The sequence below is a fragment of the Salmo salar genome, chromosome ssa02 (assembly GCF_905237065.1).
Source record: "Salmo salar chromosome ssa02, Ssal_v3.1, whole genome shotgun sequence".
NCBI classification, from domain to species: Eukaryota; Metazoa; Chordata; class Actinopteri; order Salmoniformes; family Salmonidae; genus Salmo; species Salmo salar.
The window spans coordinates 16,127,058-16,144,796 of record NC_059443.1 but is presented as its reverse complement, the minus strand read 5'-3'; the positions used below and the strand labels follow the sequence as shown (position 1 = coordinate 16,144,796).

General features: G+C 43.0%; 1 protein-coding gene across 3 annotated transcripts; it reads right to left on the bottom strand.

Moving 5' to 3' along the window:
• Positions 1-81: 81 nt before the first annotated feature.
• LOC106576055 (RUN domain-containing protein 3B-like) lies at positions 82-12,893 on the bottom strand. Of its 3 annotated transcripts, XM_045698493.1 has the most exons (11): positions 12,278-12,893; positions 7,246-7,361; positions 6,965-7,098; positions 6,457-6,542; positions 6,208-6,297; positions 6,026-6,106; positions 5,720-5,897; positions 5,231-5,388; positions 2,832-2,961; positions 2,475-2,578; positions 82-2,385 (listed from the first exon to the last, which is right to left on the bottom strand). In XM_045698493.1, the coding sequence occupies exons 1-10, from the start codon at positions 12,370-12,372 to the stop codon at positions 2,504-2,506; spliced, it is 1,143 nt and encodes a 380-aa protein (XP_045554449.1). In that variant the 5' UTR covers positions 12,373-12,893; the 3' UTR covers positions 82-2,385; positions 2,475-2,503. The 3 variants fall into 3 exon arrangements, with proteins under 3 accessions (XP_045554449.1, XP_045554448.1, XP_045554450.1); XM_045698492.1 differs by lacking the exon at positions 2,832-2,961 and having other exon boundaries at positions 12,278-12,869; XM_045698494.1 differs by lacking the exons at positions 2,475-2,578; positions 2,832-2,961 and having other exon boundaries at positions 12,278-12,878.
• Between the last annotated feature and the right edge of the window lie 4,846 nt (positions 12,894-17,739).

The following is a 17,739-nucleotide window of genomic DNA, read 5'->3' as shown; positions in this document are numbered from 1 at the left end:
GTATACATGGGGAATGAACATACTGTACTAAACATACACATTGGTACGGGATACAATTCAAACAAAACACAAGACAAAATATTTAGTACAGTAGTTTATTCAAAATAGGAGAAAATAAATTAATCGAAGTAATAAATCAATGTGCAATATCGCAATACAATTAACTGTGTGTGTGACAGACACAGAACACACCCTGAACACTTTCCTCACATGTCTCTGATCAAAATAAATCTCAAAGCAGTCAGACACAGAACATGTAACCCCAATACAGACTTATGTTCAACCTAACCAAACTGTTCAACCTAACCAAACTGTTCAACCTAACCAAACTGTTCAACCTAACCAAACTGTTCAACCTAACCAAACTGTTCAACCTAACCAAACTGTTCAACCTAACCAAACTGTTCAACCTAACCAAACTGTTCAACCTAACCAAACTGTTCAACCTAACCAAACTGTTCAACCTAACCTTGTTGAACAGAAAACATTTCCTGAGAACACAAACCCTTTGACGCATAAAGACAACATAATACTGTAGTTAAATCCAAAACGGATTGTGGATGAGATATTCAATAATTTTTTTAAATAATAAATAAACATTCGCTGGCACACACCCAGAAAAATGTGTTTGTGAGGAGGTGCTGACTAATGGCAAATAAACTATCAAAATAAAGTCTCACACTACATATATAAACTCCCAGTCATTTATTGGGTATTTACCAATGTGTCGCCATCACTGTGCCTGAAGAAGGCACAGTGATGCCGAAACGTTGGTAAATACCTACGTGCCTACCCTGAAGAAGGCACAGTGATGCCGAAACGTTGGTAAATACCTACGTGCCTACCCTGAAGAAGGCACAGTGATGCCGAAACGTTGGTAAATACCTACGTGCCTACCCTGAAGAAGGCACAGTGATGCCGAAACGTTGGTAAATACCTACGTGCCTACCCTGAAGAAGGCACAGTGATGCCAAAACGTTGGTAAATACCCAATAAATTACTGGGAGTTTATATATGGAGTGTGCGACTTTATTTTGATAGTTAATGAGATACATTCAATGCCATCAATAATATGATTATGGCTGCAAGTCAGATACCACAGAGGATTAACCGTAGAAACTGAAGACATAAAAGCAATAAAAGCAATTTCAAGGCCCTTCCAACATGGAAGGATGATTACACTAAAGACTTATAAATAATGAGGATAGTCCAGTCCTCTGGCAGGAATACAATACCTAAATATGTCCGTTCTTTGAGATGTATTTCTTTGGCCGGCTGTGTCTGACCCACCATGGCCATCTATAGTAGAGCTCACTTAAGTTGCCAGGGTAACAGGCCAACACCTGCAAGTTGATGAGGCATGAACAGAACCACTAGTCTACAGGCTTTAACACTGTTGAGAAACAAGAAACCCTAACCTTCAACACTCCTTACCCCTCCCTAAACAAAGCCTAAAGAAAGCAATTCCTCAGGTTGTGTCAATCTCTGGGACGCTGAGCATGTTTACATCATGAGGAGTCCATCAAATTGAAGAGGTCAGAGGTCAAAGATACTTTTAAAACACATCACCATTTGTGGTTCTAGACATCTTGTGATAACACTCCCCCTGCTGGCCAGGGGAAAGACCTCCACTTTAAGTGACAACAAAAGGGCTGCATCCCAATAGTGTCAAGTGGTATTCTCCTTGGTCTGCAGTGATCTGAACACATAAGATAGGTGACAACAGTATGCCTACCCGGAACTGGCTTTCAAATATGCAGTTGTTTTCCCATCGTGCAGATATACAACAAACTAATAAATAAACATGAGGTCGGTCCTGGTCAATACAGTCCTGGTTTTTCCAACGGCTCTGCGCTTACATTGAAGGACTGACTACTGAAGCGCTGGTTCCAGGGTCAGTTCGAGTTGTAAATTCCAAATGATTGACTGCGGCTCTCATGTTTTGAGCTATGAGTTCCTTCTTCAATATTTCTTTAAAACTCGGAGTTCCTGGATCCAGATTCCATGTGATTTAGTCATAGAAATTCCAATAAATAAATCTCTGCACAGTTGTCTGATTCTACAACCTGTGTTGCATCTCTGGTAATCTATCAATTGAGCCTGGGGACGAGGTTAGATCTCTGGGTTGAGGAGGGGATGGGGTGGAATGTTATTCAAAAAGGCTGAGTTCCAATTCCAGGATCCAAATCATCTGGCTCCCTTTCTCCAAACCATGTGCTGGGTCTCTTGGTCTCTGGTTCTAGGACGGGGTGAGGTCAGGACTGGTCATCTCTGTGGTGGGGCTGGCTAGACACTCACTGGACTTCAGGCTGGCCAGTGACTTATTGCTGGCTACTGACTGCAGAGACCCACACAGACCTATCAGAGAGGGGGTGTCCTCCTTCTCTGGGGAGCAGAAGAGGGGGTTAACACGTGCACAAAATAACTATTACTTATTGGTAGTGGGGGGATAGCACAGAAACGCACACACACACCATGGTGGTGCCAGTGTGAGCTGGCTGGTCTAGTGTCCAGGTTGAGTGTGTGTGAGGGCTCCAGAGAGGTCTGGGACAGCTGCTCTAGACTCTGGAAACTCTTCCTGTAGAACACACACAGAGACATTAGAGCGGACTCTCTGGATGCATCTAAATAGTGTGATGGTTACATTGGACTAACCATTTGGAATGTTAAAATTCATATTTTTTTCACAGCACTTCACAGATATATATATATATAGTAAACTGTGTCACCACATTTGGGTGGACCGTATTAAATCATACTATGGCGTGTAAGGAAGTGAGAAGTCGTGGAATAGGAATTTATCCGTTTACATACTCCTCCCACTGCCCTACCCTATTCCTGTATAGCATGGTATCCAAGGCAACAGCATTGGTATCCATGGCACTGGGCGAAGGCCACTGATTGGTCAGATGTGTGGTCAGTTCTTGTCTGGACCTCAAGTCATGGTTCTTCAGCACCGTCCTTGAGCAGGATGAAATATACACGCACACGAAGACATAAACCGCTACCGTCAAGGCACGAGCTACTCATATTGTGTTCCTGGAACATTCTGTCCCAAAATATGCTACGTATCCCAGTCTCTCTCTGTAATCTCTTCTGTTGTGTCTGTAAATCCATACCCCTGACTGATTGTTGGTTTGAGAGATGACTGCAGTTTCAACCCAAGCATTTGGAAAGCTAAGGAAATCCTCACAATCCAAATTAAAATATTGATCAGAGGATGGAAAGGAAGAGATCAACTTGATCACACCATTAATTTAGAGACACTCTCAGTGATAAACCAAACTCCAAACCATCTCCTCTGATGATTCACCCAGGCCAAGTCATCACACCAAGGTTATTACAGTAAACAAATTATGAAAAAAAACTATACTAAACTATTATCTTTGACTCCAAAATGAACTCAAATAAAATAGAATGGGGTTTTCAAGCTTCTGAATCTGGCAGGCCACATTGATATTTAAAGGTAGATTCAGCAAGATGACGTCGCCATGAGCAGCACCGCAGATATTGGGGGGTTTGAGTGGTAAGGCCGAAAGCAACCGACTGTAGACAAAAGTCGAGGAGTGAAGTCAGGGGAGATGCATCTGCGACAGCCGAAAGTAATGTGGTTTTCCAACAGCAAGGCTCAGATCAACATGGCAGTGTTGCCATCGTTTATAAAATGTTTTCTTTATAAACATCTATTCCCCATATCACACACACTCAAACTGAAATCATAGTATAGTGTACATTGTACAATCAATTAGTGAGAGAGAGGCTCAAATAGCATATATCTCCACACATCATGGCAAATTGGTTCCTGTTTCAGTCATGTCTTTGGTCACGTTCGCGTGGGTCAAACAAAAACACCCTAATGATTGGTTGGCAATAGAGCTTCCCACAATACAGGCGATGGCTGCAGAATTAAGTTGGTGAAGAGCAGAAACTTGCAGTCGACTGCAGTCAATGACCTTTGATCACATTTTTGTAATGTTCATTCAGTTGACATGTAGGCGCAAGTCAGACCATTTTTTTCCTCCCACAATGCAACACACTTTGAAAGGCTTGACAAAAGTGATCCGCTCTAACACGGCCATTGAGATTTGCACGATGCAACATGGTAGCTACGGGACCAAAACAGAGGAGAAGTTAAGCCTCACGTGCCAACGCTCATAGTTGTGGAAATTGACGTACTACTACTGTGTACACAGTGCGTCTACGTCATCTTGCTGAGTCTACCTTTAAACCTAACTTAAAAACCTCTTAAGGATCTGACCCTCAATTTTCACCTAAAATGACATACCCAAATCTAACTGCCTGTAGCTCAGCACATGCATATTCTTGAAACCATTTGAAAGGAAACACTTTGAAGTTTGTGGAAATGTGAAAATTAATGTAGGAGAATAACACGCATCTGGAAAAAGATAATACAAAGAAAAAAAACATGCACTTTTTTTTTTAACCATCTCTGAAATGCAAGAAAGGCCATAATGTATTATTCCAGCCCAGGCACAATGTAGATTTTGGCCATTAGATGGCAGCAGTGTATGTGCAAAGTTTTAGACTGTTCCAATGAAGCATTGCATATCTGTTCAAGACTGCCTAATTGGTTTATTAATACATTTAAGTTCATAATTGGGCACTCCTCAAACAATAGCATGCTATTATTTCACTGTAATAGCTACTGTAAATTGGGCAGTGCAGTTAATTAACAAGAATTTAAGCTTTCTGCCCATATCAGCCATGTCTATGTCCTAGCTCCATAATCATATCAGCTCAACTGTCCCGTGGGGGGGGGAACACCTATGACCTGACCCATCACCTTATGTATTACTGGCCCATAGTGGCATAGGCTACTCTGTCCCTAACACTAAAATATTTTTTTTCTTCATAAACTAAATTAAAAGAATAAGTGGATCAGGAAACTAACTGACCTTCAAATAACAAGCTTAAAACTACTAATAATAACAACCTTGCGTCACACACACACTTTCCTATACCTGTAAGTCCAAGTCCTCAGAGAAGTGGGGACATTTTGCAGGTCCTCACTTGTGAAAATAACTATTTTAGTCTTAGGGGTTAGGTTTAGGGTTAAGATTAGAATTAGTGGTTAGGTTTAGGAGTTAAGGTTGTTGGTCCCCAAGAAGTCCTCACAAGTATAGTAAAACATAGCTGTGTGCACTACTCCTGCATTCCCTGGCCCTCTCGCTGTGGTTAAAATGTCACACTCACAGATACACAAACTCACAGTTGGTCCTGGAGCTCCAGTACGATGTATTCCAGCTGTTCCTTCTCCAGTGTGTGTGAGAGGTGTGTGTCTGTTAGTCTCTGCTGAAGAGCTTTGTTCTGAGGAATCACTTGAGACAGCTGGGCCTCTCTCAGACGAACCATCTCTTCCAGATAACACTGGAGCACACACACACACACGTGAGTTGTTGCATTATTACATTTTTCGCAGTAGCAAAACAGATAAAGAAGGGGAGATTTTAGTTTTGGTAAAGGAGGCACTATAGATTTGTACTCTGGTGAGGATGGAATGGATGATAAAGGTGTGTGCGTTTCCATTTCCTCAACAGAGCACTGACAGTTAGCCTGACATTTTGATTTCTAACTTTCCAATTATTCCACAGACACCTCACAGTCTGTCTCATGCACAAATACACCGGCATTCTATAATGCAATACAGTGTTCTGCAGCACACACACGTACAATACACACACACACACTGAGACTTTACCTTCTGTTCCAGTGCCATGCGGTATTTCTGCTCGAGTCGTTTACACCTGCAGACCCAGCTGCTCTGCTCAGTTAAGATGGTCTCCGCAGTGCTGGCGGCCATCTTTTCAGGGGTGTTCTTCTCGCTGCCGCTGCTCCCCAGGGTCCTCAACTCCTCATCACTGCTGATGCTGTTTTCTCTACACAGGGGGAAAGGGCACACTTCAGAGGGTACTACAGAGGGGGTAGGAGTTCAATTTATAGGGCACATACAGGGGGAAGGGTACATAATAGCAGGTAAAGGACTAAAAGATTGAATCCCACATACCTCTGAATCGACTTCAGATAGGGCGTATAGTCAATCACCGCTGGGCAGCTTCCATTCAGCCCCTCCCCTTTCAGACAGAAGCTAGCCACCAGAGGAAAATACACTTTAATTGAGACCTTCACTGTATAACCTGAGCTCTGACTCAGCAACACTATAAATAATATACAGTATGATACGAGTACCTGAAGTCAATGGTGTTGAGACCGATGAGTGTATCTGCTAGCAGCCCCGCCTCCTCATCTAGCATGATGGCCCCATCCTCATACCATCTCCTACACATAACATAGAACACACACACACTAGCTCCATCCTCAGAACACACACACACACACAAGCTCCATCCTCAGAACACCTAAAACCAACACTCAACTCAGTCTGGTGTTTTGTATTGCCATTGTGTGTGTGTGTGTGTGTGTGCCAGAGAGAAAGACCTGGTGGTTTTGAAGTCCCTCAGGGCGGAGGAGATGTACTCAGACAGCCTCTTCTCCATCAGCACCAGTCTGATCCACGCCCGACCCTGTGGACACACACAGTGCTTAAGTTTCCATTATACATCAGACCTGCATAGTAGCTCTTTAAAACAGACATTATAATACAAATACATACTGCCCTTCCTACTTAGCCACAGTCAGCTGATTGAGTTTGTGCACCTGCACGCAAGTGTGCATGCATGGGTGCGTACATGTGTGTGTGTGTGTGTGTGTGTGTGTGTGTGTGTGCTTGTGCTGGAGCGTTCTCTTGGACAACACTACAGTATTTATTGTTTAAAGCTTCTGAACAAAGCTGTCTTTTGTTCTGTGTGTAATTTCATCCAGCGGAAAAGGCTGAGAGAGTTGTGTGTTTTAGATCAGTGGGAATATTGATGTTATCATTAAAGTCCATGGCTCAAGGCTTTCCAGCGTAACCAGCAACCTCTCCCTCGTGCAGACACACACACACCTTAGCTCTGGAGGAGCGTACATTCTCCATGGTCTCAATGCTGTGGATGCAGCTGTGAGAGACTTTACTGCAGGCTGCTTTCACATAGTCCCAGAAACTACGATGAGTCTCATAACCAAACCACGTAGTCTGACCTGGGAGAAGGGAGGGAGAGATAGAAAGAAGGGAGAGAGAGAGAATGAGATTGCTACATTTATAGGTGGCATATTGACTCCTATACCCAGCCACCCTGCAGTGGTCCAGATGGGAAGGGCTTTTAGCACGTGTGTGTGTTACTCTACCTTTGAGTCTGTGACTGAGGATCTGTTCCAGGATGGAGACGAAGTTGGTGAACTCTGGAGATGAGTCGTCTATCGTGTCTAAACAGGAGCGGTCAATCAACGTCTTCACTGAAAACCTGCACACACAGTTAACGGAGTCTGCACTGGTTTCCAACCGGATCAGCGCATTTCTCTGACATGTTAAATGTGACTCTAGGGAGATCATCTCTGACTGAACAGATGATTTACAGGCTTTAGGAAACACAATCTCTACTGCACACTATCAGTGGAGCGTTGACAATATACAAATAAAAAACACTGTCATATAAGCATATAGGTAGATTGCACAGAGGTCAGACTGAGGCATGACAACAACGATAGGGCTCCTGACCAGAGATACTCTCTAATTAGTGTCTAGGTTATTAAGCACCGAGGAGATTTAATGGAATGAAGCAAACACAGGAAATGACTGTGTTGATTCTGGAATACAGGGATGCATCTCAGTAGACTTAAATGGCCTCATGTCCATGTTGGTCAGACAAAGATGCAACAGTCATCTCTGTGCTGTGGGGTTTATACTGCACAGACACACAGTAGCAGGTTGAGTGGCAGTGGGGTGACTGGGCAGACGAAGCTTTATCTAAACAGGACAGGCAATAAGGTTTCAGTTTTTTTCCTTTACATACACAGAGAGAGGGAGACATACCAAATTACCCCACTAGAATCCCCATACTTTAAAGACAGATTTCCCCCTGCGGGATGTCGACGCTATCATTTCCAGGGACATGTACTAGTCTGTGGCGACCTAAATGCCAGAAGCGGACACCTCAGCACACAAGGGGACAAACACCTACCTGGAGGTGACAGCATTCCCGAGTGGCGCAGTGGTCTAAGACACTGCACGTCACTGCAGTACCTGGTTCGAATCTGTGATTTTGAGTCCAATAGGGCGGCACACAATTTGGTCCAGCGTCATCCGAGTCTGGCTGGGGTAGGCCATCATTGTAAATAAGAATTTGTTCTTAACTGACTTGCCTAGTTAAATAAAGATATAATTCCGTCCCCCATATGCCCAACTACGACAACAAAAACGGGTCACAACTCCTGCAGCGCTGTTGCACACTGAGTATGGTATGTACATAGTCAATGGTAGGCTTCAAGGGGACTCCTACGGTAGGTACACCTATAGCTCATCCCTAGACTACTTTATCACTGACCTCAACCCAGAGTCTCTCAGATATATACAGTTGAAGTCAGAAGTTTACATACACCTTAGAGAGGTGTATGTTTACATACATTTAAACTCAGTTCACAATTCCTGACATTTAATCCTAGTAAAAATTCCCTGACTTAGGTCAGTTAGGATCACCACTTTATTTTAATTAAGAATATGAAATGTCAGAATAATAGAGAGAATGATTTATTTCAGCTTTATTTCTTTCATTACATTCTTTCATCACATTCCCACTAGAACAGTCTGCAGCCTCACCCTGCTAGAATCTGAAATCAAATGTCTACAGTTTGCTGATGATCTGGTGCTTCTGTCCCCAACCAAGGAGGGCCTACAGCAGCACCTAGATCTTCTGCACAGATTCTGCCAGACCTGGGCCAGGACAGTAAATCTCAGTAAGACAAAAATAATGGTGTTCCAAAAAAGGTCCAGTTGCCAGGACCACAAATACAAATTCCATCTAGAGACACCATTTCCCTAGAGCACACAAGAAATGATACACACCTCGGCCTAAACGTCAGAGCCACAGGTAACTTCCACAAATCTGTGAATGAGCTGAGAGACAAGGCAAGAAGGGCCTTCTATGCCATCGGAACACAAAATTCGACATACCAATTAGGATCTGGCTAAAAATACCTGAATCAGTTATAGAACCCATTGCCCTTTATGGTTGTGAGGTCTGGGGTCTGCTCACCAACCAACAATTCACAAAATGGGATAAACACCAAATTGAGACTCTGCATGCAGAATTCTGCAAATATTTCCTCAGTGTACAACGTACAACACCAAATAATGCATGCACAACAGAACTAGGCCGATACCCGCTAATTATCAAAATCCAGAAAAGAGACGTAAAATTTTACAACCACCTAAAATGAAGCGATTCCCAAACCTTCCATAACAAAGCCATCACCTACAGAGAGATGAACCTGGAGAAGAGTCCCCTAAGCAAGCTGGTCCTGGGGCTCTGTTCACAAACACAAACAGACCCCACAGAGCCCCAGGACAGAAACACAATTAGACCCAACCAAATCACGAGAAAACAAAAAGATAAATATTTCCAATGTGTCAAGTAATTAACAAAAAAAAGCCCCTTGAATTGAAATGAGAGAAGAGGAGACAGAGAGAGTGAGAGAAAGAGAATAAACACAGCATGCATAACCAGATGCTTTTAGTGGCCTACTCCTCCACTTCTAAGAAGGCATTTAGGCACACATAGATCTGATGACATGTAGACAGGTGCTCAGAGGTCTCAGGAGTACTTAAATGAGTGCCCGTCTACCCTGTGTACCACTGAATCCTCATCAACAAGTTCAGACCTAAAGCGTTTACGGTTGTCCTTATATATCCCCCCCCAATCAGTGATTAGAAATGACAGTTCCCAGAGCATGGTAGATGACATTCAAAAATATATGTCACATGCTTTGTAAACAGGTGTAGATTAACAGTGAAATGCTTACTGACGGGCCCTTCAACAATGCAGAGATAAAAATACATTCTAGAAAAAGATAACAAGGAATAAATACACAATGAGTAAGGACAACTTGGCTATATACAGAGGGTACCAGTACTGAGTGGATGTTCAGGGGTACGAGGTAAAGGAGTTTGATATGTATAGGTAGGTATAAAGTGACTAGGCAACAGGATAGATAACAGCAGCAGCTGCGTAATTAGTGCAAAAAAGGTCAAGGCAGACAGTTAAATAGTTAACCAATAGCTACCCAGACCAACTATTTAGCGGTCTTATGGCTTGGGGTTAGAAGCTGTTCAGGGTTCTGTTGGTTCCAGACTTGGTGTGTCAGTACCGCTTGCCATGCGTTAGCAGAGAGAACAGTCTATGACTTGGGTGGCTGGAGTCTGACCATTTTTAAGGCCTTCCTCAGACACTGCCTGGTATAGAGGTTCTATATGAACTGGGCCTTACGCACTACCCTAGCGCCTTCCGGTTGGACGTCAAGCAGTTGCCACACCAAGTGGTGATGCAGTCAGTCAAGATGCTCTCAATGGTGCAGTCAGTCAAGATGCTCTCAATGGTGCAGTCAGTCAAGATGCTCTCAATGGTGCAGCTGTAGAACTTTGAGGATCGGAGATCCCATGACAAATCTTTTCAGCCTCCTGAGGGGGAAGATGTGTTGTCATGCCTTCTTCACAACTGTATTGGTGTGTGTGGACCATGATAATTCCTTAGTGATGAGGACACAGAGGAACTTCACAGCCTTGTCTGCATATTAAATCAATGAAACCAATAAACTGTATCTATTCATGTTCTGCAGCAGTGTTTGATTGGATCTGAACTCATGCCACAGGATTTATATTTTCATTATTCAGATCATTGGTTTTGGCAGAGTCGGTCCTGATGACCCAAAGCGAGTATTAAGACCAGAGCAGTTGCTCACTATAAACTAACCAATATTGAACCCAAGTGCTCTGCATACATCAACTAAGAATTTGAGAGCTTGGGGCTAAGGTTCTATCTGCAAAATGATGATTCTGAGATAATTGGCTTTATAGTTCCGACCCCTCATTGGTTTGAAAGGTGTCAGCGATTTTTATCTTGTATTCTGTTGCACTTAACATGAATTGGGGTATTTAGACTACTATATAGGTAGAGAACATTGAACAGAACAAGGCTATGTCAATAACTCAATCTGGACAAAATGCAGATAGAACCTTATAGTCCCAAGCTCTCGATTTAGCTCACTGAGAAAGCCTAGGCATTAGCATTAGAGTCTTTGGGAATCAGGCAAGGTTACGCACAACGTGAGCATAGTTCACCAAACCAACTAAATAATATCACAAGAACTGCACATTAAATGTTTTAGAAAAGTGAAATTCCTGGACAAAACACTGACAATGAGGTTGTGAAAAGCCACTCCAGAAAGGGATAACAAAGCCTGATAACTCTTCTGTTGTGCTTTCCTCACCAGTCACCAACCATGGCTTGGAGATGAGATACACCACCTCGCCATGAAAATAAACCGCAGCCCTGGGGACTCCCTGCTTTCTGATACCAGTGATCTTTAATGGCGATACACCAGTGGTCATGTGTGGGAGCAGCAAAAAGGGGCTCGTGTGTCTACTAATTGAGTGGGAGTATGTAGCATATATCTACAACATAGATGGTGTATCTACCCAATCTCTTCACTAGAACCACAGGGGGCATACGGCTGGGTCTGATGGAGCTATACTTGATAGGGCGTTCAACAGCATGTTATCCACAGAGAACGACATCTAAAACACACACTTTCACATGTGGGAAATAGGACCAATATAAGCACCCACCAAACTATTATTATTTATACTGTTCGAAGAACATGAGACGTCAGATTAATAGTTTAAGAGAATCGTCACACATTGCACAGTTCCGTGCCAATTCATAGCTGTGTGTTGAATTGTCTTCGTTCATGTGAAATATATAGACTATACCGGTATTGAGTTGGGCACCTAATGAATGAAGGTAACTGTGATTCCATTAATGATTAAGGCTCATAGGTGGCGGAGGCGTGCGTGTGTGTGTGTGTGTGTGTGTGTGTGTGTGTGTGTGTGTGTGTGACCATTGGAGAACCCCCAGAACTAGTGCGGCGTTATAGGTTACAGTTCATGTCGATATAACACCATCAATACTGTAATGTAAACGCGATGCCACTGAAGCAAGACAAAGGATGGTCGGTTATGTGCGCTATTTAGAAATATGGCCTATACCACCAATTAGCCTACCGTCTTTAACAGCATCCACACACAATCCCCAGTCGCGTGAGAATGTGGTCATTTATCATCTCACCAATTAGTAAATTAACACAATCAAGCCGAGCATTCTTTTACCTGCAGACAGTGAGTAGATTTCTCCTCTCCACAGCTCCGCTTCTGGCAGCGTCCTGTTTGCGAGCTACATGCAGCCCCAGGCTACGTGACGCCATCCTCGCCACAGTTAGTCGTATCTCCCCCGTGTAGGTGCGCAGTATTTGCTGTCCCTGTTTCTTTTAAATCAGCAGGTTGGGTTCAACAGTGCACGCCACCGCACGCGGGCTCTATCCGCGTCACACCGGCACGCTCGCTCGTTTGTTGACAGTCAACGTATAAGGGCAAGAGGGAGGTGGATGGATGAACAGAAATCACCCAGTAATTTGGGAGAGAAACAGTCACGGGGTTGTGCTACAACGCCCAAACCAAGTGCCGGGAAGTCTGATGGGTTTAAATGCCTGTTTAGAGCGAATTAGGCTACCGATGGTAACCTCGATGGTCTTGGGAGACGAAGAGACTTTCTATGTGTGCATCCCAATAGTATAAAAATAACTTTATTCTCTCCTACATCTGCACCCATCTAAAAGGTTTCATGAAAATGTTTCACACCAAACATACCCTGGTCCCAGATTGGTTTGTGCTCATGTCAACTCCAGTGCTGTCATTGTTAAGCCAACATTTGGCAGCCAATTCAATAAGGAGTTATGGCATTTAGAGTTCGCAAGAGAGTAGAAATAGACTGGCATCCAGGCTAGCTGAAACAAGAGAGTTCGTTTAGGTTTTGTCTACTTCCTGTACAGGCCCAGTTGCCTATTATTTCATAGAGAATGAAAGAGGACTCTAGTAGCCGAAAGGCTATATCAGCATGGGCAGCGCCATTGAGGGCCATTTTAATGTTGTCAACTTGGTGGGACTTCCAACTTCAAGACTGTGGACAGTGGCTGGCTGAAGCTGCAGCAACGTCAATGGCCACTGGGAGAATCACTTGAAGAATAATCATAGAGATAGATTCAGGACTCATCTTTGTATCAGTGCCATTATAGTGTCTGTGGTAGCATGGGCAGCGCCATTGAGGATATCTCCATATTGAAGTAGTACATTTTATTTTTCATGACTGGCTGATCCTTCCTGATGACCAGGTTGGACATGACTCCAACAGGATCACCAGGAGGTATCAGCCGCTGTCCAGTCTTGTGGTTCTCAAATGTCAGATCGTGGGTGGTTCCGATGGCCGCTATCCATGGTGCTGAATCTGGATCTCTGCTACTAGCGCTATTTGCTGGTTTGTTTACCTTTATCATTATTTGTGAGACAAAATCCACCGCAGGTCTAAAGCCCAACCTTTACTGAACAAAAATATAAATACAAAATGCAACAATTTTAAAGATTTTACTGAGTTATTGTTCATATAAGGAAATCAGTCAATTGAAATAAATTCATTAGGCCCTAATCTATGGATTTGATATAACTGGGCAGGGGCACAGCCATGGGTGGGCCTGGAAGGACATAGGCCCACCCACTTGGGAGCCAGGGCCACCCACTGGGTAGCCAGGCCCAGCCAATCAGAATGAGTTTTTCCCCACAAAAGGGCTTTATTACAGACAGAAATACTCCTCGGTTTCATCAGCTGTCCAGGTGGCTGGTCTCAGACTAGGTGAAGAAGCTGGATGTGGAGGTCCTGGGTTGGCGTGGTTACACGTGGTCTGTGGTTGTGAGGCCGGTTGGACGTACTGCCAAATTCTGTAAAATGATGTTTGAGGCGGCTTATGGTAGAGAAATGAACATTCAATTCTCTGGTAACAGCTCTGGTGGACATTTCTGCAATCAGCATGCCAATAGCATGCTCCCTCAAAATGTAAGACATCTGTGGCATTGTGTTGTGTGACAAAACTGCACATTTTAGAGTGGCCTTATATTGTCCCAAGCACAAGGTCCACCTGTGTAATGATCATGTTGTTTAATCAGCTTCTTGTTATGCCACACCTGTCAGGTGGTTGGATTATCTTGACAAAGGAAAAATGCTCACTAACATGGATGTAGACTAATGTGTGGGGTAGCTTAGTGGTAGCTTAGTGGTTAGCGTGGTGGGCCAGTAACCAAAGGTTGCTGGTTCAATTACCTGAGCTGACAAGGTAAAATCTCTTGCTCTGCCCTTGAGGAAGGCACTTAACCCTAATTTGCCCGAAGGGTGCTGTACTACTATGGCTGACCCAGTAAAACTACACCTATCTGGTGTATGTGAGAATAAAACAAAAATAAATATGTTAGAAATGTCAGTTTTCAGGTAGATGGGGACCCCCAGTGGCCATGGAGTGAGCTGCAGCTGTTCTAATACCTGAATCTTTCCTCCCCTTTCCTGACAGACCAATCAAAATTCTACTGAAACAGACCAATCAAAACTCTACTGAGACAGACCAATCAAAACTGTTTTGATGTGTTTTGCGTTGTCACTTTTTTCTCTGAGGTAACAAGATGCCTCATCTCAGGGCTTAAACTATTTTCTAACTAAACAAGAGGTGCCCCTACTGCAGGGGTAGGCAACTAGATTGAACCGGTGCCGATTTTTGTTGGAGTGGATGATCAGGGGGCTGGAACATAATTATAATAATTTGTTCACTGCAAATTGTCCACAACTACGCCCAAAAATAGATTGCATTTGAAAATAACAATAATTCCATACCATTGTATTTGGAAATAACAATAATTTCATACCTTGATTAGATTGAGACACAATCACATATGTCTCTTTTTAGTCATAGGAATACGAGGTGAACAGATGACCTAAAACAAACTAATTGTGAGCTGAATTCCTGGTGATTTTAGTCATTTAGTCGTGGGTTGCTCTTGCAAAAGAGATTTTCAACCTCAAGGGTATTTTCTGATTGAATAAAGGTTATTAAACAGTCTTTACCAATCATAATCTCTGACCCTGTTCTTCTTCCCCTGTCCCTCAGAACTGGTTGGAACTGGTTTGAGCCTGAGAAGAACCCTGAAGACTAGAATACAGACTTGCGCTCCACACCTCAGCTTCTATCACTGACCTCCTGTCTGTGTAGTCACTAGTTCTGTGATTAATATCAGAACAAGAGAGAAAGAGCAGATCTCTCTTCCTGATTCTCAGGAAGTAAGTAAAGTGGAAAATCTGAACCTATTGAAGTTTCTCAATAACAGTTGAAAGAGCTTCAGTGAATGATTCATAAATATAGAAGATTATTCAAATCCAATCACATTTTTTTTGTCACATGCGCTGAATACAACAGGTGTAGATTTGATCTGTGAAATGCTAACTTCGAGCCCTTTCCCAACAATTCAGAGATAAAAAGGAAAATGGTATATTGTCTTTGGGATGAATTGGTGTCTGAAGTTTTGACAGGGAGGAGGGACCTTATCTGACTGACTAGTAACGGATTCTTAACCTACTTTTGTGAGACACAACCTCGATCTGTCTGTAGATTGACTGAACAAACCTAGATACTTCATATATTCATCCTATAGTAAGACATCAACAACAAGGAAGTTAACCTATCCTAACATGCTTTTTGTCTTAATACCTTTTAACTCATATTACTCCAGTGCCTATATGTTGCTTTTAGGTCAATCCTTCATTAACCGGTGACATCCCTTTATGTCATCCACTTCTACTGAGTCAGAGTGTGATGGAAACCCAAGAAGTGATGTCACAGTATGACACCCCCTTTTTTTATGAGGATATTGTCAGTGAGTGACACTTCATGGTTCAACGTGAGAACACAGTGGTAGTTGATTATATGGCATAAATAACCCAAGAGACTAAAACCTCTGGATAGGCCTACAGGTTGAGACTAATGGTAAACATGTGCTTCATAACATCAACAATAAAACAAAGAAGTGATAGGAAAAGGAGACATAGATGGGGAGCATATTATGATCGCTGAGCCGTCTGTCTGTCTGTCTGTCTGTCTGTCTGTCTGTCTGTCTGTCTGTCTGTCTGTCATCCATGTCTTTACTAGATTGTCTCTGAGCTTGAATGACAGCTGGAGTCTGGCTGGCTAATATCTGTTACCACAGTGATGAAGGCAGAGAGAGAGGAGGATTGAGAGAGGGAGAGAGAAAAAGGTAGGGCAGAATTATAGATTGAAAGAGGGGGACTGAATGAAAGAGAGAGAGACAGACCATTGTGTGTGTAGTGTGAAAAGTCTCTGTTACAAATCCACCCCTGGCTGTTTAGTCAGACTCTACTGATGCTAGCTGGGTCCTATCTGCTTCATCATGACACTACCTGATGTACGTCTGTCTGTCTGTCTGTCTGTCTGTCTGTCTGTCTGTCTGTCTGTCTGTCTGTCTGTCTGTCTGTCTGTCTGTCTGTCTGTCTGTCTGTCTGTCTGTCTGTCTGTCTGTCTGTCTGTCTGTCTGTCTGTCTGTCTGTCTGTCTGTCTGTCTGTCTGTCTGTCTGTCTGTCTGTCTGTCTGTCTGTCTGTCTGTCTGTCTATCTGTGTTTGTGTAGAGAAGCTCCTGACTAACGGTTTTATGGTTTTTATCAATAAGAGCAACTCACTGGCCACCATACTGTCTGTCTGTGGGTATGTGAACCCTGTGCCAATCCCTGATGATGACAATGATTAACAAATGTAGAGAGGTACATGGCAGTGTGGGAGTCTTTATCCCTTTACAATTCTACACAAGCTGACAGAAGTCATTAGAACAGAGTGAACAAGACAAAGCACTAACTCAGACTGGAGGAAAAGAACATCATCAATGTTCATTTATAGTTGAATGAACAAGTTGAGCAAACACATCATTTTTAATTGACTGAATTTTTGGCAACGTTTTCTCAAGTTGGAGCTAAGTTTGGGCCAACAATTCTTTGTTGTTGTTCAGGTAACACTTAGCCCCAAAAGTTGAGTAAACAAAAAAATAGTATGTGGAACCAGTTACTTAATTAGTTGAAACAATCGATTTGTGGGGTTTCTTTTCTTTTACAGTGTGTGTTCTCAATGTAATTAATAACAGAAACGGTTTTGGCCTAAAGCTGAACAAGTACAAGTAAGGGGCATTGGAGTGTGATAGTAACTCAATTTTTATTTTATTTAACTAGGCATGTCATTTAAGAACATATTCTTATTTACAATGCCTGCCTACACTGGCCAAACCCAGACAATGCTGGGCCAATTGTGCACTGCCCTATAGGACTCCCAATCACGGTCGGATGTGATACAGACTGGAATCGAACCAGGGACTGTAGTGACGCCCCTTGCACTAAGATGCAGTGCCTTTGACTACTGCGCCATTCGGGAGTTTTACTATAGGCTAGTCCTAGATCATTTCTAGTCATTGTTCACTCTGTGTTCTAGGCACGTCAATAGATGAGACAGTCAATAAGATGTTCATTTTGCTGAACTGGTAGGCTCTCCATTCTTTATAAGAGATTGGACATATGGATGCTATATGGCTATATGGATGCCCACTGCTGGTTCACGATGTTGTGAGAGAGAAAAATAATATCACTTTTGTAGAGTAGCGTTGGTTGTCTCAAATAGCGACAACATGAGATGGCCATGTTCGGT

What these genes read in the sequence shown, in the direction of transcription:
- LOC106576055 (XM_045698492.1), bottom strand. Translation starts at nt 12,372, where the DNA reads ATGGCGTCACGTAGCCTGGGGCTGCATGTAGCTCGCAAACAGGACGCT. An exon ending in TACGCTCCTCCAGAGCTAAG is followed by an intron (nt 6,543 to 6,964) that starts GTGTGTGTGTGT and finishes GTGTGTCCACAG; the next exon opens with GGTCGGGCGTGGATCAGACT. An exon ending in AGGGACTTCAAAACCACCAG is followed by an intron (nt 6,298 to 6,456) that starts GTCTTTCTCTCT and finishes TGTTATGTGTAG; the next exon opens with GAGATGGTATGAGGATGGGG.